The following is a 23,462-nucleotide window of genomic DNA, read 5'->3' on the forward strand; positions in this document are numbered from 1 at the left end:
CTCTCCTGGAGGGACGGGGGGAGGGAGGGCGGGGGGGGGGGGGGGGGGGGGGAATCCCTTTGGGGAGCGGTGACTTATAGTCACAGCTCTCTGCAGGGAGATGATTGGGAAGTGAGCGAGCGACGGTATGTGTTCACTCACTTCTCAATCTATAGAGTCGACGTGTGACAGTTTCAATGCCACACGTCAGCTATAACTATGAGGATGAGTGTAAATCACTCACCTCATTGTTCTCCTTTAACTTTCAATGCATTAACCCTCCCACATTTAAACTTACAATTTGAAGGCCCTAGCCAACTGGTACCACTATCTAAAAAATGCATTTTCTGATGGGTGTCCCAGAAGACCTGAAAACCTAGGCAATTGCAATCCAAAGGTACACCCCTAGCGCATCTAACAATGCAATATAGGGCCTTGACCATTCATTAATAGATATTTTTATTAAAAGGTGAAGTACAATTATGCAGATTGTATGTTTACAGAAAATGTTATAATTAAGTGTAATACTCACTTTTTAAATAAAGCTTGTAGTGCCTGCAGAAGGCCACAGACGCCAAGGCCATCTGTCAGTTTAATGCAACGCTCAACAGCCCCTGAAGCCAGGCTGAAGAGCCGAGATACTGACTGTGAGAGCTCTTGGACACAGTCTAGAACCTCACCATGTTCCTAAAACACATAAATATCAAGAGTCTGAATGTGAAGAATGGATACTGGTACTGCTTAAATAAGCAGCTGTTGAAAACATGAAATACACCTACTTTACAGCTGCATTCTTGTTTAACGTCCCTGGCGGTATGATTATGTCAGGAATTTTGTACCAAAAGCGGTACAATAGTTTGATACATACGGTAAGTGTAATCATAGCAGATTACATTGTATTGTGTGTATTCTATGTACATTACAACTTTTCACTTTTGAATTTCCCGCCTGCTGTGACGCCCGAAAACGGAACTAAAAGTCAGATGCCGGCTTTTAGTTTCATTTTCGGGCCGCGTACAGCAGAGGACGCCGCGGGCTCGCAGGGACAAGGTGAGTGTCACTTTTCTCTGCAGCCCCGAGTCTGGCTCGGGGTTACCGCTCCTAGCATTGAAAATTCAACCCGAGCCAGACTCGGGATTACCGCCAGGGAGGTTAATTTTACAACAAGGAAGACTTTCTCACATTTTCAGTCAGCTCCCAGAGCAGGACTCTTACCAAAGGAATAGCACTGATCTGTATCAGAAGATGAGACTCCTCCAGGTCACCATACTGCAACTGGAAAGGTTTATAGGCTCCATATACAGCTTCTACCAGTTCTGCCAACTTCACCAAATTGTGCTCCCCTAACAGAGGAACCAAAATACAGCCATATGAGTGTCTCACCTTCGCAGTATGTATGTACTGTATGTATGAATGTACATGAAATCAAGTATAACAATTAAAACCCACAATACATTGCTCTATGAGGCAACCATACACTACATTACCTAAAGTGGGCACCTGACCATCACAACTACCTATGTGGACCTATGTGGACATATACATAATGGAGTTCAAGTGTTCCAGGGAAGAGAATGTTACAACATACAAAGACATTTTAGACAATTTTGTGCTTCCAACCTTGTAACAGCGGTTAGGGAAAGGTCCTTTTCTGTACCAGCATGACTGCACTCCTGTGCACAAAGCCAGCTACCTAAAGACAACATAATTTGAGGAGTTTATTGTGGAGGAACTTAAGTGAGCTGCACGAAGCCCTAACCCTCAACCCTCCTGAACACCTTTGGGATAGATTAGAATGTCAATTCTGAGCCAGGTCTTGTTATTTTGGCTGAATAGGCACACATTCCTACATATACACTCCAAGCATTTGTGGAAAGCTTTACCTGAAGAGTGGAGCCTGTTATAGCTGCAAGAGGGGGTCAACGCCAGATTATGTTCTTATAGGTGTGATGGGCAGGTGCCCACAAACTTTTAGCCATATAGTTTACTTCTGTGCAACACTCAGGAAGCTGCGATTTCTCATTAGTTCTCCTATGAGATTTTTTTTTAATTGCAAAAAACATGACAGTTAAACTCTTGAAAATAAGTACTTAAACTGACTCAGGTGTCATAGGATACTGCTAGGTGGCTTTTCCTTCTGCACCCGGCTATCTTGTTAGCTAAATCTAAATAGTTGCTTGCATTCCCACTTTCCCAATAGCACATGGACTATGCATAAACCAGTGTGTTTACTAGTTTAAAAACTCTGCCTTTTCCTTGAGCCCACTGCAGCCCCACTCGCACATACTGGAGAATAGAGGGAGATCGCAGGGAAAAAAAGTCTGCAGTTTAACTCCTGGTTACTGAAACTGCTCGAATATAACATAAAACTCTGATTAAAGAAATAGCGATTGGGCTTTCTGTTTTTGCTACAGCTGCAATTTTCCAGAAGGAAATAATAGTTCAGATACTACACTCTACTTATTGCCTGAACACTTGCAAAGATATTGCAGAACCGCAATGAATAAAGTTGGAACAAAGAAATAAACCGATAACGTAAGATATTTATTGATAGGCAGGTTTTATTGAGAATCAATAGAGTTATTGCACAGTACGAGGGGAGGCCAATAAGTTCTTACCCTCAATGTGATCTAGAGGTGCTAGGGATCTGAAATTTTGCAGGTTTATAGGTGGATATCTTGGTAATATGCATGCCAATTTTTGTTGGCCAAGGTGAATAATAGTTCGAACCAAGAGAAAAGGAGTACATGTCATGCCGGACAAAGTTGAATACCGAGCCGTGATTAGGTTCCTCCATCTTCAAGGGCAATCTGCCCAAATAATCCATGAAGAGATGTCAGCTGTGTATGGAGAGGATTGTCCGTCATATGAGACTGTCAAACGTTGGAAGAGAGAATTCAAGTGTGGTCGCACAAATGTACAGGATGACCCAAGGGAAGGTCGTCCGTCAACTACCACAGAACCAAGTGTGGTGGTGAAAGTTGAGCTCAGTATTCAACTTTGTCCGGCATGACATCTACTCCATTTTTCTTGGCTCTAACTATAATTCACCACCACCTACAAAAACAAAAATTGCCATGCATATCCACCTATAAACCTGCAAAATTTCAGATTCCTAGAACATCTAGATCATGGTGAGGGTAAGAACTTATTGGCCTCCCCTCGTAATGTCTGAGCCTGTGCTGACCTGCACTGTGTTTGAAAGGCAGTTCTAGTCATCCAGAGATAAAGACACTGCTATTTGCACAGAAAAGCCCTTTTGTATGCAGAGGGAGTTTAGAGCAACAGTGCAGCTTGATGCTTGTCTGAAAGATTCATACAGACGCAAGTTGACAGACCTACATTCTGGCTTTTTTTTTAGTTAATATCTAAAGTAGCAGAACCTGCAGCCGAGGCTCATTAGGGAGGAAAGAGATCAGATAAGATGCACAAAGGAGATGTGTAAATTGTGCCCAGCTCCTACAAGACATGAACATGAATTATTGTTGATGTACTGGCCAACGCAGATGCCAGAGGGGCAGAGACAGATTAAAGCAGAATGGGCAATATGCAAAACAGCAGCTTTAAGCCCATTTGCATTATCTGTACCGGTATGGTCCACGCTAACAGACACCAACTGTCTGCAAGTGCATCCTCCCTTGTAAAGTGACAGCCTGGTTCACAGCTTTTATCCCTCATTTCTTGCAGGAGGATGAAGGTTGTAGCTGGCCCCCCCTCAGTCACCACTGGGCCCTTTGCTCCTGCCTAGGTTTTTGTGGACGAACCAGTTCTGCCAGAGGATGGTCAGATCATGATTGTATATCCGACTGCCCTCAAGCTTCTATGACCATGTTTAGATAGAATCAACAAAGCTTACGTGCCCTTTGAATACATTTACATGCATTGTAGGTTTCAGCTAAAAATTAGAAGGTTGTTCATGTTCGTCCTTTTTCATGCCTGAATGAGTGCAGACTCTACAGCTGTGTTATCTAAAACATCGCTTTCTTGTATAGTTTATGAGCCTTTGCCTTTGAAGCGGTTTTAGTTAATTATACCTCTCTAATCTGCTACTGCTAATATAAACCTGCTGAAAATGTGACCCATGCAAACCCAGTCACTTGCTGCCAACATATATTGTAATTCAGGTATCCCTGTGTTCAGTAAAACTGCTGAGGTCAGCAGAAGATAAGGTGGAAGCAAAAAATGTCAGCATACTATGGAGCTAGAATGGTCAGAAAATGGGGCAAAGGAAAACAGGGTCACTTCCTGCACAACCAAGTTGAACATTTTCATTTGCGTGCTCTGATGGCCTAGAAGATTTATGTTAATTGAAAGGAGGGTGAAGTGGCTCCAGTACACCCTTTGGGGCCGCTTATGTTAAAGGAGAACGTAGATGGTGACAGGTTTTCTAATCTGTCCAATCAATACTCCCGCCTTTACTCAGGCCTGTCATGACATGTCACAATGTGATTCAGCCAAAAACAGCCAGATTTGGTGATGCATCTCATTTCCATGAACTCCTATGCCTTACTTTACATGCACAGCCATTGCAGTCTTTTAAGGGCAACATTCTGTTCATGGCTGGACTGTTCTGCTGGCGGAAAGCAATAAAGAACAAACAAACAGGGAGACGCAGTCTGCATACTGCAGTTATTGTTCACTGTCTCATGACAATGCTCTATCCATCTATTTAGTCATACTGGTTTGTCCTTGATTTTCACACACGTGGCAGGCACTTCCCCTTGTAAAATTCTCTGCAAACACTGGAACTACTAAAATGTTTCTGAACCAAATGGCATAGTTCATACACTACACTCGGGGGTCATAAAAAGTGGTGCAGTGGCCCTAGCACTACTTGCAGCGTGGCCATAAAAAACCTGAACCCAACCGGACCAGTTGGCCGGTCCCCACAGCCTCTTCTCCCCCATGCTCCGACGGTCTAAGCCCCGCTGATGTCCTCACGTTTAATATAAGTCCATGGAGGTCTAGGTGGTGAAGGCCAGGATACATTTTGCAGCTTGCTGGGATATCCACTTTCAGGGGGCCCAATCAGGAGGTTAATGATAAACCTTTTCACTGGCAAGGCCTTTTTTGCGTTTTTTGCACCCAAGTTATAATCCATGTTTTAGACCTGAAAATAACTTAAAACCCCCAAACATTATATATTTTCAGAAAGCAAAAACCCTGTAGAATACAATGGTGGCAGATGCAAATTTGTACGATATTAGCGCAACTCTTATCAAACCCCAAAAAATTAGTAGAAAATATACTGAAGTTTATTTTAGTGCCCATGAACACAATATAATATAATACACTTTTTTTTTGGCTACATGACCAGGTTACAACAAGTGCATAGCTACTCAACCTACTCAGGTTAAAAATTGCCTGCTTCTGTGAAACGGTGACAAAAGACGGGACCCCAAATTGTCCATAGACACTCTTTAAAAGCATGTGCAAGTCATTGGCTTGGAGAGATCTGTGAAAATTGGCCCTAAAAATTATTGCTCTCACTCTGGTGCATGTGGCAATACCCAACCTGTGTAGGGTAATCGTCGTTTTCATACGTAGGCGCACCCAACTTATGTTTACGTTAATATGCATGTGCTCGCAGGGGCCTTAAAAAAAAATTGTTTCTATATTTGATCTTATTTTTTAAAAAGTTTTTGATTTTCTTTTTAACTTTATTGCTACCAGATAAGGTGTCTTACACCTATCCGCTCCAATAGCTTAGTGCCCGGCTTCTGCAGCCAAGCAATGACAACTAAGTGGCAGCGGAGCCTGGGAAGCAAGCCGAGGCAGCACTTTACCGGCCACTGGAAGCGATCTGGTGGCAGCTCGGCTGCCAGAATCATTTCACTGTAAAGCCGACAGCAGGCTTTACAAATCTAAACAGAGTCCCAGCGGCTCTGTTTAAAGGGGCCCGCAGCCAGTGACTTATGAGATACGTCGGCTGCAGCAAAAAGGCTAAAGGCCAAGTTTACGTTTCTGACCATGTTTCAATGTTACACCCAGATTCATGGAGTAACATGGTCAGATGCATACTATCTCCCCTGAGCCCCAGTCCAACATAAGCTATCATGAGACTGGCAGTTGAGAGGGGTGCTGCGACAGACACTTACTGAGCTGAATAAGCATCTATTGCAGCACATTCCCTAACAACCAGTCCATATCAGCATTTCTGGTTTGAGATACTGGCTTAGATTTCACACAGCTTCAGCTCTCCCGAGGAAGTTTGTTTGCTGCAGGTTGTAAATCACAGAGCAGACCACTAATGAAGGCAAGGAGAAAGGATTTATCCTTTTCCTACAAAAGCTATTAAATGAGTTTTCAACTGGGCACAAACACTGTACCTGTAGAGGCCAAAAGGGAAGCAAGACAAGTAGTAATCAATGCAATCTACAAATAGTAATTGTCCCCTCCTTTTTAATATCAAATCTGCCACAAAAGTTAAAAGTATCCTTTAAAAAAAAGAAACCATTTGTTCTTTACTAATTTTAATATAGCTATGGCCTAAAATGACACAGAAATTAAGGACACGGCATGGAAGAACATGTCAGCTGTAAATTTAGTGCCTCACACTGTAGGGGAGTAGTGCCAAGCGCCTGCAAAGTAATCAAAGACCGCCACCTTATGCAGGGGACTTCAGCCAACACTACAGACCAACTTCCTATGCTAATATGGGAGAGCCAAGAACAAGGCACTTAAAGGAGAAACGGAGCATGACGTGAATGGAACAAAAGACTAATTGCACTGATGCAATAAACGAAAACGCACTTTAAGCACCTGACTGGAGAAAACCATAAAATATGAGAGCGTTTATTCCATTAGGGATATTTGAGTCATCCCAAAGAACCATCAATATGTGTGGGATTATTAAACAGTTTTAGTTTGCCAATGTTCTTAAAGAGGATCTATACTGTGGAAGCTGTGCCCAAAAAAAGGCAAGCTAAGAGCCAAGGACTTGTCAACAGTATTGTCTCAAGACTCTCTGCAGCTGATCTCATTCCCAGGACGGACATGCCTTGTTCTGTGCTATGTCTCTGTGTGGTGGTCACACTCATCTTGGAAGAGGAGAAAGGGTTTGCTTCCTCATCTCAGACCTGCTCTCCCAGATAACAGGTGATCTAATTTACTGATGCATGATAAACTTCTGACTGCGAAGGTGAAGTAGACAACAGTAGAGGTGAATTGAAAATTCAGGGCAGAGCAACAGGTGTGATTTAACCTCCCCTCCCATCCCCAGCAGCATATACTTATCGTTCCTTCACTCCCCGCCTTTCCCTTGAGTGCCAGTAACTGAAACAATACCAGGTACTTCTGGGTATGGAGGAGCATGTGACAGCACTGGGCCAATCAGCACAGGGAAGTCCAGAGCGCAGTGTGAGCTAAGACTGGGCGCTTACACAGGGCTTTGCCTTCACTCTTGTGGCTGAATAGAAAATAAAAGAAATGAGAGTATCTGCCAGCTGGGTAGCAGGAGAACTTACCTATGCTAGGTAGTATGGCCACTTCCAGAGCTTTAGCAAAGTGACCTGTGGCCTCATACAGCTCCAACAAAGTGCTGAGCTTGTGCTCTGGGTTGGCCCGCTCCATGGCTGTGCTGAGACACACAGGAATAGACGGCACCATGGCAGCCAGGGTCTGGATCAACAAAACCGTCACAACCTCATGAGGTTTCTTAAATACCTGTGAAGACAATGAAACCATCTGATGTCATGGATGATACACACAAACACCAATTGAATGCAGTAACGTCTTCAGCCTCCTGTAATAAAGCAACAATCCCATGAAGCAGATGTTCACTAACACTAGTTCAAGCAAGATTCTGAATATTGTTATAGTGATGGCTGTTCAGAGACTTACATAATTTAGACCCAGACGAACTTATCTGAATGTAGTGTGGGGCTAAAAGAATCTCACTTGAGAGGATGAATTATAAAGAGAGAGGTTTCAAGGAACTAAGCTAAATGGATATTGCTTCTGGACAATTAGACTCCTAAAGTCTTTGAAGCCAACTTATTTCCAATTTTAAAGAAAAAACCCCCCACTGTCCAACAGAGAGTTTAAATTTAAAATCCAGCACTGCAGTCTACTCTTCCATTAGACGGTCCTTTTCCTGCCGGATGGAAGATAATGGTCATTTCACCCATTCCACTGAGTCCCCCTGGGCTCACAGTACTGCTGCAACATATGGTGCTCACTAGGGATGCACCTATACTGATACAAGTATCGGTGCCAATACCGAGTATTTGGGAGAGTACTCCTACTCGCCCAAATGCTCCAATACTTACCTCCGATCCGCGAACTTCCATAAGTGCCGAGGGAGCATAAAGCCAGCTTCTTTTGAAATCAGGAACCCGGACGGTGGGTTATGACCCGCCTCCCAACTTCCTGATTGGTTAGGAAGCCAGGCCGCCTATCAACAAGTGAAGCCGGCTTCCTAGCCAATCAGGAAACTGGGCAGCACATAATGACCCGCCTCCCTAATCGGTCAGGAAGCCACGCTGCCTAGGAACAAGTTCCGCCGGCTTCCTAGCCAATCAGGAAGCCGGTAGGCAGGTCATGAGGCGCCGCCCCGCTTCCTGCTTGGCTAGGAAGCGGGCTTCACTTGTTGCTAGGCAGCCTGGCTTCCTGACCAATCAGGAAGCCAGGCAACCTCGGTAAGTGAAGCTGGTGTTCTATCACTAGAACACCAGCTTCACAGGCAATCAGGAAGCTGGGCAACAGGTCATGATCCGCCGTCTGACTTCATGATAATCTGGGCACACAGCACCGGTACTCGACATCGGCTAGTACCGAAAAAATATATATCGGTACTCGATACCGAAAAACTGGTATCGGTGCATCCCTAGTGCTCACACAGCATCACAAAAACGTCATTCAGTGCAGTAGTAAGGCCTGCCCACGGCCCCCTGATGGACAACAAAGGGGAATCGTGACATCACTAGACTGGGCAGGATAATCACGAATTTAAATCTGCACTCCACCCTTAACTTCAGTCTTTAACAGTTGTACCGGCTCCTCTTTTGTACTGTAATTGCTTACTCTGATTTCACTGCATACTGTGAGCTTCTCACAATGTGTATTAGAAGCTGCAGCAAATCGAACAGAGCCTCAGCATCTCCTTTCCTAGCTTTAGGACATCCAGCATCATATAGCCTGACCATACATGGCCCTCCATTTCATTGATAGCATTTTAATAATGGTGGTTCAGCATCACATGTGGGAATTACCCAAGACAATCTATATGCAATTACAGCCTGTCTAGGAAGACCCACTCCTCCAGAATGACATCCACCCATCAAGTAATTTTAATATCTGCAAAAGTCAGGGTTCTGTGATGTTTTCAGGAGGCTTTGTACACCACCCTGTTGGCCCTTGCCACTAGCCATTATCTGCCGGCATTGCGTAGAGAAGCACATAGACTCAATGATCACATCACATATGTAATGAAAATGGACAGGTTGTATTGAAATTTAAGATACATACAGTAAACTCTCTATTATCCTGTAATCAACTAACTAGAAAAAAGAATCTCCTGTATACTCACTGTTCTGCTGATCTGCGGCATGTACCGGTATTATCCTGGAAATTATTGTGTGCCTATTTGTCTTAATTTGCTTTTGATTACTACATTTCAATATTAATATGAAGTCAATACAGAGTTCATGGTATAGTATAGTATGGGGTACAGCATTAGTTAGACCTATTTTTAAAGGAGAACTATGGGGTCAGTGTTTTTCCCCATAATTCTCCTTAGGGTAACGGGAGGACACAAACTAGCGTCCTCCCGTTACCCTAAGGAGAATTATGGGGAAAAACACTGACCCCATAGTTCTCCTTAGGGTAACGGGAGGACACAAACTAGCGTCCTCCCGTTACCCTAAGGAGAATTATGGGGAAAAACACTGACCCCATAGTTCTCCTTAGGGTAACGGGAGGACACAAACTAGCGTCCTCCCGTTACCCTAAGGAGAATTATGGGGAAAAACACTGACCCCATAGTTCTCCTTAGGGTAACGGGAGGACACAAACTAGCGTCCTCCCGTTACCCTAAGGAGAATTATGGGGAAAAACACTGACCCCATAGTTCTCCTTAGGGTAACGGGAGGACACAAACTAGCGTCCTCCCGTTACCCTAAGGAGAATTATGGGGAAAAACACTGACCCCATAGTTCTCCTTTAATAGTAACTCTCAAGCAACCAGAAACTACATTCATCCGGAAATCTACCAATCCCAGTGGATGCCGGATAACGGGGAGTTTACTGTATAATGTTTTTCTGGGTACAGGTTCTTGCACAACTGCAATAGAATCATTGAATTCTACAACACACATCACTCCATCACTGGTTATTGATGAACGAAAAGACTATTTTTTTCAGTTCATAAAGTGCTTCCACTGTGCGAGAAATGACAGGGCCACTTTCATATAAGCAGTGTATGCCACCGCCTGCATTCTGCTACACAATGACTGTCAAGATCAACTCAGAATGAGCTCTCCGTCTCTCAGCCAACAGGTGAAAAACACATCCAAACATTCAAGGTAAAGGAAGCCATCTGCAATATATTGATGCCTCTAGAAGCTGAAGTGTGAAGGGTAAAAGAGATGAATATCTCCCTTACATTCCTGCAAGGCAGATCACAATCTTCCAGACCTGACCCCATAAAAAAACTGAAAATACTAAATATAAAAGAAAGATGCTATAAACATAAAAAAGTGTATTACTGTCTGGAGATGTCTGTTAAAAGATTGCTCATTTTACAATGAATGCTAAATAAAGAGTAGTCACAAGGAGCTTTTATTAGACCATTTGACTTTTGAAAGGGAAAAGGGCATTTACAGCACTTACGGATGTTGGGCTATTATTTTCATGTAAGCATTACAGAAACGTACATCTATTGATGCTGCAAAAGTTCCCTCTTGTGGCCATTTAGATATCAGCAACCCAGCTAACTGATAGTTGAGACAAGCTTAATTAGTCCGAAGCTGGCCATACACTAACAGGGCTATTCACAAAAGGGTGAAGAGTGTGGAGAAGGCAGAAGAAGTGGACAATCTAGGACAACATCACTGAACTGGAAAGTGAGCTGAATTGGAGAATGATTCCAAATCAAATATGTTGTCTTAGATTGTTCACTTCTCCGGCCTTCTCCAAAACACCTCACCGTTTTGCAAGGTTTTTTTCTCATTCCTCTCATCCTGAGGGGGCCACATGCTGGTTAAAATTCAGCAAAGTTAGCAGGACTTGGCCAAAATTCCTATGCCTAATGGGCAGTAGGTGGAAGCGGTCAGCCTGTCCTCATGGCTGTCCAGTGAGACCCATGCAGGACAAAGTGAAAAATACCCTTCCCCCAAGCCCCTTATACTCAACTTGCCTACTTTACCTCGCAACTACTCCCCTCATCCACAGCTTGAGCCTCCAACTGAACAAGTACATATTTGCTGGTCAACATTTAGAAGACTTCTTTAAACTATTTTACAACTGGCAAATTAATCTTCAAAGCACTGTAATATATTTAGCAAATACTTATGTGTAGCCTCCATATAACAAAATGGGACTCCTTGATGGGTAATCCTACACAGTTCAACACTTGATGAATACAAAGGTGGATCATTCATAAGGCAACCTAGACACCAGCATAAGGCATGGTGGATGTCCAGGGGACCCAAACTCCTGCTGTAGACCAGGCGGATAGTGCAATTGGTCATACCTGTGTACATGTCTGTCACTTGAAAAGGAAATATGCACTTGTAGGCAGCTGGTGACTGACAAGGTGGGCATTGCCAGTACAGACAAAGCAAATGGGGGGGTTCTCGCTGCCTATTGCAAATCCTTATCAATGTCAACTCAAAGGATGTGGAAGCCAAAGCCAGTCCAATTGCTCATAGTTGTGCACATGCCTGTCACTTCACAAGGAAGGATGCACTTGCAGGCAGCTGGTGTCTGATGGCGAGGGCATTGCCAGTACAGACAATGCAAATAGGGGGGGTTCTCGCTGCCTATTGCAAATCCTTATTAATGTCAACTCAAAGGATGTGGAGGCCAAAGAAAGTGCAATTGGTCATAGCTGTGTACATGTCTGATCATTCGAAAAGGAAGGATGCACTTGTAGACAGCTGGTGTCTGATGGTGAGGGCATTCCAGTAAAGACAATGCAAATTAAGTGTTCTCTCTGCCCATTGCAAATTCTTATTAATGTCAATGCAAAGGACTACGAGGCCAAAGCCAGGGCACCATTCTACCTTAATCTGTCTTTGGTTCGGTCTGCTATGCCGGTTGGAAATTGTGCGATTAAAAATTCCTAGTAAGCTCAGAAGTTGCGTTCTCTGAAACACCAGCCAAACCCCCCCCCCTAAAAAAAATCTGCTTCCACTGAGTGTGTGAGACATGGCACTTAAAGGGCGGCTGTAAGGTAGAGAATCAGACTAAGTAGGTCATGGGAATCTGAAGTTACATCAGATAAGGAAAAGAAATATCAATTAAGACAGGAGGGTTAAACCACAAGTGCACAGTGGACAGGTCATAAAACTTATCAATTGCTTGCCTCAAGACGGAGCTCAGTTTGGAAGCAGTGAAGCGAGACACAGGCTCGGTCACACATGTATCACAATCTACATTTTTCAACTCCCTCCCCTGCGACTAATCACAGATTTCTGGATAAGTCTGCATTTGCATTCTTGTTTACTGCAATAACATTTTATGGCACTATGGAAAACAAATGGCTAAGTTAGGCACTACTACATTATGTACTCTTTGATCCGAATCAATAAAGAGAAGCAGGATTAAACCTAAGGAACATGGTTATTTCTTACTGCTTTATAACACCGGCGTGGCTAGACTGCCTTTCAGTTGTTGAGGGACTAGATGGTGGAGTTTGTAGTGACTTGACTATTTGAGAAAGCCATTTACTAGATAACATCACATATTTAAATCTGAACTATGGCCACCTATTAAAAATACAGTGTGTGCTGCAGCAGCTAATTGTAAGCTTCCTTGGTCCCACTACAAACCCTCGCAAACACCTGTTGATCCTGCCAGTAAAGTCCACCTCAGGATGACAACACTGCACTGTCCCCAAATTCAGAGAAGACAATGTACTGTCACTGCTGATTTACAAGCTTGCAGTAGCTCACAAGACTGACACTGCTGCTGAGCCCCGGCAGTGCCTTTTCCTCCTGCGCGATATAGGTTCTGTTCCGCAGCTTCTTCCAAAGTTTCATCGCAGTTGAACACTCGTTGAGCGACGTATCCTTCTGCCTTCAGGAATTCCGCAAAGTCTTTCTTGTAGGCTTCTGCAGCGGCCTTGTCAGAACTGGAAGCCTCACAATTTCTTATCACACTGTGGATGCCACTTCTCTTGCAGAATTTTTCAAACCACCCTCTACTGGCTTTAAATCCATCACTAGATGAACTTGTGGAGGGGTTTTGCTGCAGCAAATCACTGTGCAATTTCCTGGCTTTTTCACAGATCATAGCTTCACTAACACTATCACCTGCCAGCTGTTTCTCATTCAACCGCACTAAAATAAGTTTTTCCACCTCTTCCAGTACTTGTGCCCTCTGCTTGGTTAACCTGGTTACTCCTTTTGCCACATCAGCTGCTTTGATGGCATCTTTAATCTTCAAAATAGTCGAGATGGTCGACTTCGCCATCTTGTACTCCGAGGCCAGATCAGTCACACGAATACCACGATCATGCTTTTCTACAATTTCCTTCTTCAATTCAATGGTTATTTTCTTTGAAATCTTCCTGTTACCATACTTGCTCGGCACGTTCTTGTTACCCTCATTATTGCGCTGCACTTTCTTTTAACCACCATTCTTGCTCTGCACATCCTTGTCACCTTCAATAACGCTCTGCACATTCTTGTCACCTTCAATAACGCTCTGCACATTCTTGTCACCTTCAATAACGCTCTGCACATTCTTGTCACCACCAATAACGCTCTGCACATTCTTTTCGCCTTCAATAATGCTCTGCACATGCTTGTCACCTTCAATTACGCTCTGCACATTCGTGTCACCTTCAATAACGCTCTGCACATTCTTGTCACCTTCAATAACGCTCTGCACATTCTTGTCACCACCAATAACGCTCAGCACATTCGTGTCACCTTCAATAACGCTCTGCACATTCGTGTCACCTTCAATAAGCTCTGCACATTCTTGTCACCTTCAATAACGCTCTGCACATTCGTGTCACCTTCAATAACGCTATGCACATTCTTGTCACCTTCAATAACGCTATGCACATTCTTGTCACCTTCAATAACGCTATGCACATTCTTGTCACCTTCAATAACGCTATGCACATTCTTGTCACCTTCAATAACGCTCTGCACATTCTTGCCACCTCTCTGCGCCTTCTTTTTCCCACCACGCCTGCTCTGCACTTTCTTGGGAGCCATGCTGGATTGAATACAGTAATACTGTATAGTACTGTGCTACAAAGCACACAAAAAAGCTTCACAGTAATGGTCCACAGCCCTGTCTGCGACCGCAATCTCGAGTACAGGAAGCCACGACCATGTGTCAGAGCAGGGAAGATGGCCGCGGTCGTGTTCGTCACCCGAGGCAGAGTTCGCGCATGGAGGCAAAATTTTCACAAACTTCTTGGTCGCAAACCGAATTGTTCGTGAACAGAGGCGTTCGTGAACCGAGGTTCCACTGTATTTGTTCTTATCTGTCTTCGGACCAGAAGATGACAGTCTAATATCCCCCCGAGGAATAGGTGGGTGCTGCAGGGGGATTCCTTTAATCCTGGGTTGATTATGGCCTGGTGCATAAGGCGTGCTCTCGGCTGTAGGCAGGAACCCCCCATGGTACTAATGCCGTCTGGTAGGAATGGGGGTGCCCTTGTCTGGCTAGGGGGCTGAGGAGGCAGAAGAGAGCCTGCAGCGCTGTGACCCCTAGGGGTGGCATCCCAGGCGTGCCAGAGAATCACCATGGGTTTGGAACCCCACCATGGCACTGGTACTAGGTCACAGCACTCTAAAGCTTTTTTTTACTACACCATGCTTCTTGGACAGGCCTTTTGGCTAGCTCGTAGCAATTTTTTTATTTGGCTGGAAGGCCTTCCTAGTATGACAATGGGCACTTTATTTTCTTATGCACGAGCACTTTTTACCCCACGGATGACTGAGGGCGTGGACTTGGTGGACTGGCTTCAACTGGTCTCTTAGGATAGGAGGTCCACCTGGTTTCAGCCTAGGTGGACCAGGGTATCTTGCAATTGTCAAAAGCCTTGCACCCCATGAGGTTAAGGGATTTGGGGCCCTTCCTCTTCAGCACCCTCATGCACTTTTGTGTGGTGTGATTTCATGCTTCACTTTCTTCATAGGGGTTTGTTTTTTTCGATTCACGCACTACGGGGGGAAAATAAAAAAGCTGTATGCAGAATAAATGGTTTGGCTCTATAATATTAGTCTAAATTTGCTCTATACGCCAGCCAAACGGGTGAAAAGCAATAATTTGCATGACTCCACCCACTGCTCAGTTAATTTAAGTCAGGTGTACCTGCGAGACCCACTGGAGCTGTGTGTGCCATGCACTCTGCAAGGTATCATAGAAATCCATCAGTTGTCGATCCAAGGGCATCTCACTCTGACACAATTCCTGCCACGCAAACACCAGCTGTACCTGATAAACAGAAAAAAAACCCCCAACAGGTATTAGAGTCATACTTGGATACAATCCACTAGCAGATTTACTGACATCCCAAATTTACTGAAGGTTTAGTTATCTGAGAATAGAAAGTCCTTTTCAAACTTGAGATCTCTTTTTAACCTACCAGTGTCCTCTAATGAGGCAGGTTCTGTATTGTATACGTCAATGACATTTAGGACATTTAAAAAAGAAGCAACATCAGCTCGCTGAGTGCTCACATGTTTACAATGCTGCGATACTTTGTTTTAGTAACATAATATTCATTTCAACCCAGAAAATAAAATTCAGTTTCTTCACATATGGCCATCCACTGTATTTATCATTGATACGTAAATTAATTCTTAAAAAAGGAGAACTATGGGGTCAGTGCTTTTCCCCATAGTTCTCCTAAGGTTTACGGGAGGACATAAACTAGCGTCCTACCCTGACCCAAAGCTCTGTATATCACGAGCTACAGCTTGTGGTATACTGAGACTGCCGCAGCCAGGACGGATCCCGACATTACTGTAGAGATCCACCCAGCGGTGTGATTGACAGCTGGCTCTGCCTATCCAGCCCCCTCCCCCGTCCGTTCCGCCAGTCAGCCCTGGAGGATCGGGGAGGGATCCCGGCAGGGAGCCGTGAGTGACAGTCACGGCTCTCTGCAGGGACATGATCGAGAAGTGAGCGAGCGACGGTATGTGTTCGCTCACTTCCCGATCTATTGAGCCGACGTGTAACAGTTTCATTGTCACACGTCGGCTTGAACTATGAGGATGAGTGAAAATAGTTCTCCTTTAAGCAACCAAAGGCTTTTTAGCAACGCCTTCTAAAGATTTTTATTGAATGATTTATCTATCATTTACTTTAACTGTAACATGTGGGCAGGACCTATGAAAAAAATAATGGTTAGGTGCAGACCTGCAAGTTAAGACAACCTCAGTCACACCTAGAAATCAATACTATTTAAAATGTAAAAAAAAAAATAAACAAAATAAATATATATATATTTACATAGAGCAAACAATCGGAGACACAGGTAAGTTTTTACCTATAAATTATAACATATGTTGTATATAAAATGTTTTAATATAAACATTATAATTTTACTCTGCAACTCACATTGCAGAATAAAATTAGTATTTTATATCTATAGTAACATAACACTAGTTGTTTTAAAATAACTTACAGCTGTGAACCTGGAAGCGCTCATAGCGGAGCACTTGGGGGTTCACTGTTCACAGGTCAGATTGAAGAATGGATGTTCTTCGGTCTCCCTCTGCAATCCATCTTTTTATTGCTCTCACCATAACTCTTATAATAATAGGTGCAAGATTTTTTTTTATCTTTAGGAGATCTGGCTACACCCATTCACACTCCTGGTGTACACCATTCTAGTGAGTTGTGCTAAGGTAGGCCATGTAAGTGAATGGGCTACCAACACAGCTGAGCAGATAAAAAAACAAAAACAAACATGTAGAATTTTTCCAACACAGTGCATCAGAATGCACAGTAGTGCGCTGCAAAGCAGGTCCATTGGGTTAGTGCGCTGGGGTGCCAGTCAAAAATAATGGCCCATTTCATGTCATTTAAAATGACATCTTAGCGGCTAGGTGTGTATGGGCCCTAATAGAAGTTATTTCTGGGCTCCCACAGGACATAGATGAGCGCATGAACCACTTCTATTAGGGCAGGGACTGATATGAATGTGCACTATGTAAAGCGCTGAATAAAAATTGTCGGCATGATATAAATACCTGTAATAATAAATAATAAAAGTCCATATGAAGAGATATCACCTTCACACCATCAGTAACAAGCAAATCATTTACCACCATGAAACAAAGTGACATTTCGGACTGCGAGGCAACCCTTCGTCAGGCTGGTAGTGAGTCACTATCTGTCTGAGAATGAGGCCCTGAAATGTTGCTTTTTCTCAATTCTCGGTTTGCTTACTATTGATGGTGTGCTGCCGATATCACTATATATGAACTTTGCACTTTGGTGGCACCATTCGCCATTTAACTGCAGCAACCAGGAACATATGGTTTTTGGTAGGGATGCACCGATACCGGTATTTCGGTATCGAGTACGAGTGCCGATATAATTTTTTCGATACTTGCCGATATCGAATACCGAGTACCAGAAGTCCCATTCAGGAAGGCAGGCGGCATGTAATAACTCGTCACCTGGTTCCCTGGTTAGACGGGGAACCAGGTGACGAGTTATTACATGCCGCCCCCATGCTTCTCGTCAGTAGGTGACGAGAAAGCATAGAGCCGGCTTTCTGGCCAATCAGGAAGCCGGGCGCCACGTCATTACACAGCGCCTGGCTTCCTGATTTGCTGGGAAACCGGCTCCTTGCTCTTTCCACACAAGTGAGGAGAGAGCGTGGAGCCAGCTTCCTGGCCAATCAGAAAGCCGGGCAGCGTGTAATGATGCGCTGCCCGGCTTCTTGATACCGGAAGTATCGGGCTAGCCATCTGAGCATTTGGACGAGTACTCCCGCAAATACTCGGCATCGGTGCATCCCTAGTTTTTGGCTGTAAGGAGTGTGCTGGATCAGACAGATTTATGACGAGCAAGGTGGCCCAGCTACTGGACTTCAGAGGTGCATAGAGGTTGGAGTCAAGAATATCCAGTTCTCTCATTCAACTGATCAAAGACGTTGCGATCCCAAAATACCAGATAAGTCAATGTTTGGGTGCCAAGATTATGCCGTGTATGCACTCCAAATATTAGTTTTCCCATTTTAACTTCAGATTCCACTGGGGTGTAGCTTAAACTATTATTACTTATTTTATTTTTTTCAATTAAGCAACACCGGAACGCATGAATATATTCTTTGTCATCGACAGCCGACCTCACCTGTACTAAAGATTGCAAGCAATAAGGGTAGGTCACGTTCTTACCACACAGAAAGTTCATTTACTCAGTGTTTTATAAGAAATCTTGGCTTGCAAAACAGATAAAGAATTGAGAGTTACAACAGCGTGAATTTGTTTTAATGATCCCCACCCATTGTGTTGGCAGTGAAGGGGTCACATTTATAGCCAACATCTAAAAGCTGGCAGAAAGGAAAAGAACGTCATTGAGGTTCCCCTGTGCTACGGTATGTCCTGTCCTGAAGTGTTATAGAACATTGCACACCTCCCAGAGACTGGGCTCCATTCCTACTGGAACAAAGAACATTGCGTGTCATTGATTGTCAAACACACAGACCTGCATTGGTACACAAGAGCTGGTTATCAGTCTCTGCTGTGGTTGTTCAAATTATTATGTAAATTTAAGAAACCACGCTGTTAACTGCTGACAAGGCAGGAAACAACGCTGCTTGCCTATAATGATGATGATGAGATCTTTATCAGTACCATAAGCCCAAGGTAGCAGGTGTACCTACTGGCGAAGCATAATCACGGCACCTGACTAATACAAAAATGGCTGTAACAGCCACTAGCAATTAGAATTAGAATTAGCAAACCATGAAAAAGAGCCTGGAGGGTACAGAAAATCAACACATCAAAACCAGAGAAGGCCGGAGAAAGGGTTAGACAAAACTGAGGCCACTGGGCATTGACTAGAAAAATCCATATGTAGAGATATTACATGTAATAACCTTTATTACTTTTTTGTAATGAACACGGTTATATTTTAAATTATAAAAAGAAAAAACTGATTCCATATATCTGACTCCAAGTTCTGAGGCAGCCAGGGAATATTCAGAGAGAACACATTCTGAAACATTGCTGCAAAGTTCACCTTTTGTTTTTACATGTTTGTCCTCCCATGTTTTCATTCCTTTACTTCCAAAGGGCTAGTTCGCACCACAAACAGTGCGTTCGGCCCGATTTTTGGATCGCATAGCAGCTGCATTCAGGGTGCGGGTGGGGACGTGACAGTGCACTGAAGTCAATGGCACCGCAGCCACCCGAACACGTGTAGCATTTTTTTCTGACCGCACCAGAACGCAGGCATTGATGTGCCACGCGTTCGGGTGATCGCACTGCATCCGGGGAACGCGGCTGCGGTGCCATTGACTTCAATGCACCACCACGGCCTCTCCTGCCCCTGAACGCAGGGAGCCAGTGCGTTCCGGCACCAAATCGGGCTGGAACGCACTGTTTGTGGTGTGAACTAGCCCTAGCTGGTGATCTGTCTCTTTCAGAAAATAATAGCTGCCTGTCATGCTGACCCCATTGCTTTAGTATGTTACCGATCTAAAATAAACAGGCAAATAAGAATTTGTGACTTTTTGCATCAGCATACTTGTTTAGGGAAATATTTTTATAAGGTGGTCAGCAATGGAGAGAAAAACAATGCAAGCAGCATGACTGAGCTACTAAGAAGGAAGCACTGCTTGCATATGTAATGGGCAGACATGGCTGCTCCTTTGTACCTACTAAATGACACACTATACCTAGAAAGAAGGTTATTAAACATTTCACCCATTTAAATAATATTTACTAGTTCATAATCTTGTTCACAAACATAAAAACTAAGAATACTCCCTGTAGAGTGTAAATAAACAGAGATAGAAAGGGATATAGAATGTTATACAGAGACTGCATGGTGACCAACCCTTTAAAGCTATATGTCCTGATACTTCTCATTGAAAGCCCAACTCCATGCTCTAGGCTCTCCATCACCAGAGGACACCCCCCACACCACCACCCCAAGACCCCATGTCTATATTTCATGCCTTTTTATTTTATATTTATCTTTTCCCAGGTGTCTTTAGGCAGGTCACATGACACACATGGGTCCTCTTCTTCTAATGTTCTTCCAGGCTGGCTGGTCCTTAATGATGCAGACAATGTCTGTGTCCCTAGTGGGGATACTTCTATTTTTATTCTCTAAGTCACCACTATCACTGGGATAGGAAGGATAATCTTGTTCAATAGGAGCACATGCTCCTAAATGAAAAGCTCTACATTTAAAGTGACATTAAAGTCACATTTCTCCCCGCCCTCATGCTGCTTTAAGGACTCACCTTAAATGATGCCTCTTGATCCGATCATCTTCTTTTCAGTCGTTTTCTGGAGTCCCCATCTGTCCCATGGAGTCAGTGTGGGTGCACGCTGCCGGGCTGCCGGCATTGACTTACCTCCCAGCCGAAGATCTCTACTGCGCATGCGTCCACCTCATGATCCTTCCCGGCCGCTTGAGAATCTTCAGGTCTTCAGACGGGAGCGAGCGGCGGAGACACAGATAAGTAATAACCTGTTTGGTAACTTTATGTTTTTGCATAGGTCTCCTGCTTGCTAGCAGTAGCTATATGCAAAAAATTGTTTAATTCTACTGCTAGCTGATGTCCAAATAAGAAAAGAAATAAATAAAGCCCATCCCACTCCTCTCTTCTGGACACCAAAGTGAGAGGGTCTTTCATTGGGTTCCCACATCACTCCCTGGTGAAGCCGACATTTCCCAATGGCTGTCCACTGGCAGAGTCTTCAGAGGGTCCAGAAGACCCCAGTGATGTGATGTCATGATAGACTGCAGTAACACGACCAATCAACAGTGGACCTGGCCAGTTAAACTCCGGGAATTACACAGTGCCGTGACATCAGTTTAGTGGATACATGTGTTACACTGTACATGATATGGCTCCTATGCTGTACATAATAGGTGTTACTCTGTATATGTGTCCCACTGTACATGATATAAGTGTTATGCTGCTAGCACACTGTACAGTACATGGCTCGCATACTCTCCTGTGCAGTGGTGAATGATCGGTCTTCACTAGTGGATGGGGCACTGCAGTGGGCCAAGCAATGGCATACTTAGGCCAGTAGAGGGGGGAAAAAAAAAAAAGTTAGCCGTGTGTGTTTTTTTTAAGGCTGGTGTGAGTAACTATGGGAGGATGGGGCGGGAGGTGATGTCCCACAAATTGTCTTTAATGAGTCAGGAAAACCTCTTAAACGGAGTGCTGTAAACATAGCAAAGAGTTCCCCCATCCTCAACAGCATTTTTATTCCTACACATGATATGGGAGGAAGAACTTATAGTACATGAAAAAAGAACACTACCATACCAGGCCATAAAGAGAAGTGCACATACCTTGTGGCATTTATAATAGTAGGCCAGCAACTGTGGCATCCTGTCAATCTCACTGAATACCTTCACAAACATCTTGGCCTGGTCTGTAAGTAGGGGTAAGAAAACATTACTTACTCTCTAAAGAATCACATAGTCTGAACAATATTATACAGAAGTAAAACAGAACAAACACTATAATACTTCCCTAATGTCACTGTTATTTTCTGCACCTTTCAAAATACTACAGGTCATTTAATGAAGATGTAACAGAAGTAAAAATATGAGTTTGGTACTGCCTGTAAAATGGTTTTCTTGGAGCCCATTGAGGGACACAGGAAGTCTTTGACCTTTGGGTTGCCAAGATAAGGATTGTAGCTCGCGATATACTGAGCTTTGGGTCACGGGAGAACGCTAGTATATGTCCTCCGTGACCCTTAAAAGAACTACGAGGAAAAACACATACCCCATAGTTCTCTTTTAAAGGAGAACTATGAGATGAGTGATTTCCACTCACCTCATAGTTCTAGCCGACCTGTGACAATGAGACTGTCACAGGTCGGCTCAGTAGATCGGGAATTGAGCGAACACATACTGGGTTCGCTCACCTCTCGATCCTGTCACGGCTCTCTGCCGTGACAGGGGGAAGGGCTGGATTCCCCTCTCCAATCTGCCAGCACTGACTGGCGGAACGGACGGGGGAGGGGGCGGGTACAGCTGGCTCTGCCTCTAGATAGGCAGAGCCAGCTGTCACTCACGCAGCTGGGCGGATCCCGTCATCTACGTCGGGATCCGCTCCGGCGTCTCAGTATACCGCGAGCTGTAGCTCGCGGTATACTGAGCTTAGGGTAACGGGAGGACGCTAGTTTGTGTCCTTCCGTTACCCTAAGGAGAACTAGGGGGAAAAACACTGACCCCATAGTTCTCCTTTAATAGTAAATTTTGTATTGTTCTTAATAAATAAATTGCTCTTCAGAGCCAGGCTAATTACATTCTCTACAGTTGTCCAAGAGGCCATGCAATTATCAAGAGGTGTGAGCTTTGCTGATAGTATAGCTATTGGATTTAGAAGAAGGTTTGTTGGACCACTGCAGAGACTGCTGATGTCACACAGAGCACAACAACCCTTCTCTGCAGTCTTGGATTTGGGGCTGACACTGGGAAACAATTGAACTACTAAGAACAGTAAGGAAGTTATTATTATTATTATCAAATGCATCTGCTTTTTTTTTAATAAGTTTTGGAAAAATGGTACAAAAGCTCCCCCTGCTGGATAGAAATTAAAGTGTTGCCTTAGATTCCTTACTGATTTGAATGTTAATGATATCTACCACAAAGTCAAAGTATTTCTGGGACATAAAGAAACAATTATAGGACAGGTTGTACATTTTCATTTCTAGTGGTTGTAGAATTTTTGGAAGGAGCCATAAACTATAGGAAGTGTATGTAACGAGCAAATAAGGCTACACTTATGTACATACATGATTCCAAATTATATGCAGTGTGATCACCAGTCCCAGATGACCCAGGAAACAGTCTGGCAAAGGTTATATCTGGCTCCAGAGGAAGACAGAAGTTGGACAGGAATTAGAATTCCTGATGATTAAAGCCCATTTCAGGCATGACCATCTCTCCTCTCACCCATTCAGTTTTAATTTGAAAAAAAAAAAATATTTTCAAGATTTGTTTTTTACTCACCCAATTTGCTGTCCATGTCCCATTGCTGCAGGAGCTTTCAGATGGGACAACCAGTCATGCAGTGTTGTATCTTGCCTATTTGTGATGTCATCAATCCACTGCAGTTTTCTGGAGCCCGAGAGGAT

General features: G+C 43.9%; 1 protein-coding gene across 1 annotated transcript in view; it reads right to left on the reverse strand.

The window, feature by feature from the left end:
* COG7 (component of oligomeric golgi complex 7) overlaps nt 1-23,462 on the reverse strand; it is a 58,945-nt gene that overhangs the window by 28,281 nt on the left and 7,202 nt on the right. Inside the window, exons 6-10 of the mRNA XM_018552338.1 lie at nt 21,664-21,746; nt 15,478-15,600; nt 7,446-7,644; nt 1,195-1,322; nt 512-666 (exon numbers count right to left, since the gene is read on the reverse strand). Coding sequence (XP_018407840.1) covers nt 512-666; nt 1,195-1,322; nt 7,446-7,644; nt 15,478-15,600; nt 21,664-21,746 — 688 coding nt within the window. The remainder of the gene's footprint in view (nt 1-511; nt 667-1,194; nt 1,323-7,445; nt 7,645-15,477; nt 15,601-21,663; nt 21,747-23,462) is intronic.

The sequence above is a fragment of the Nanorana parkeri genome, unplaced genomic scaffold, assembly GCF_000935625.1.
Source record: "Nanorana parkeri isolate BGI_ZX_2015 unplaced genomic scaffold, ASM93562v1 scaffold85, whole genome shotgun sequence".
NCBI classification, from domain to species: domain Eukaryota; kingdom Metazoa; phylum Chordata; class Amphibia; order Anura; family Dicroglossidae; genus Nanorana; species Nanorana parkeri.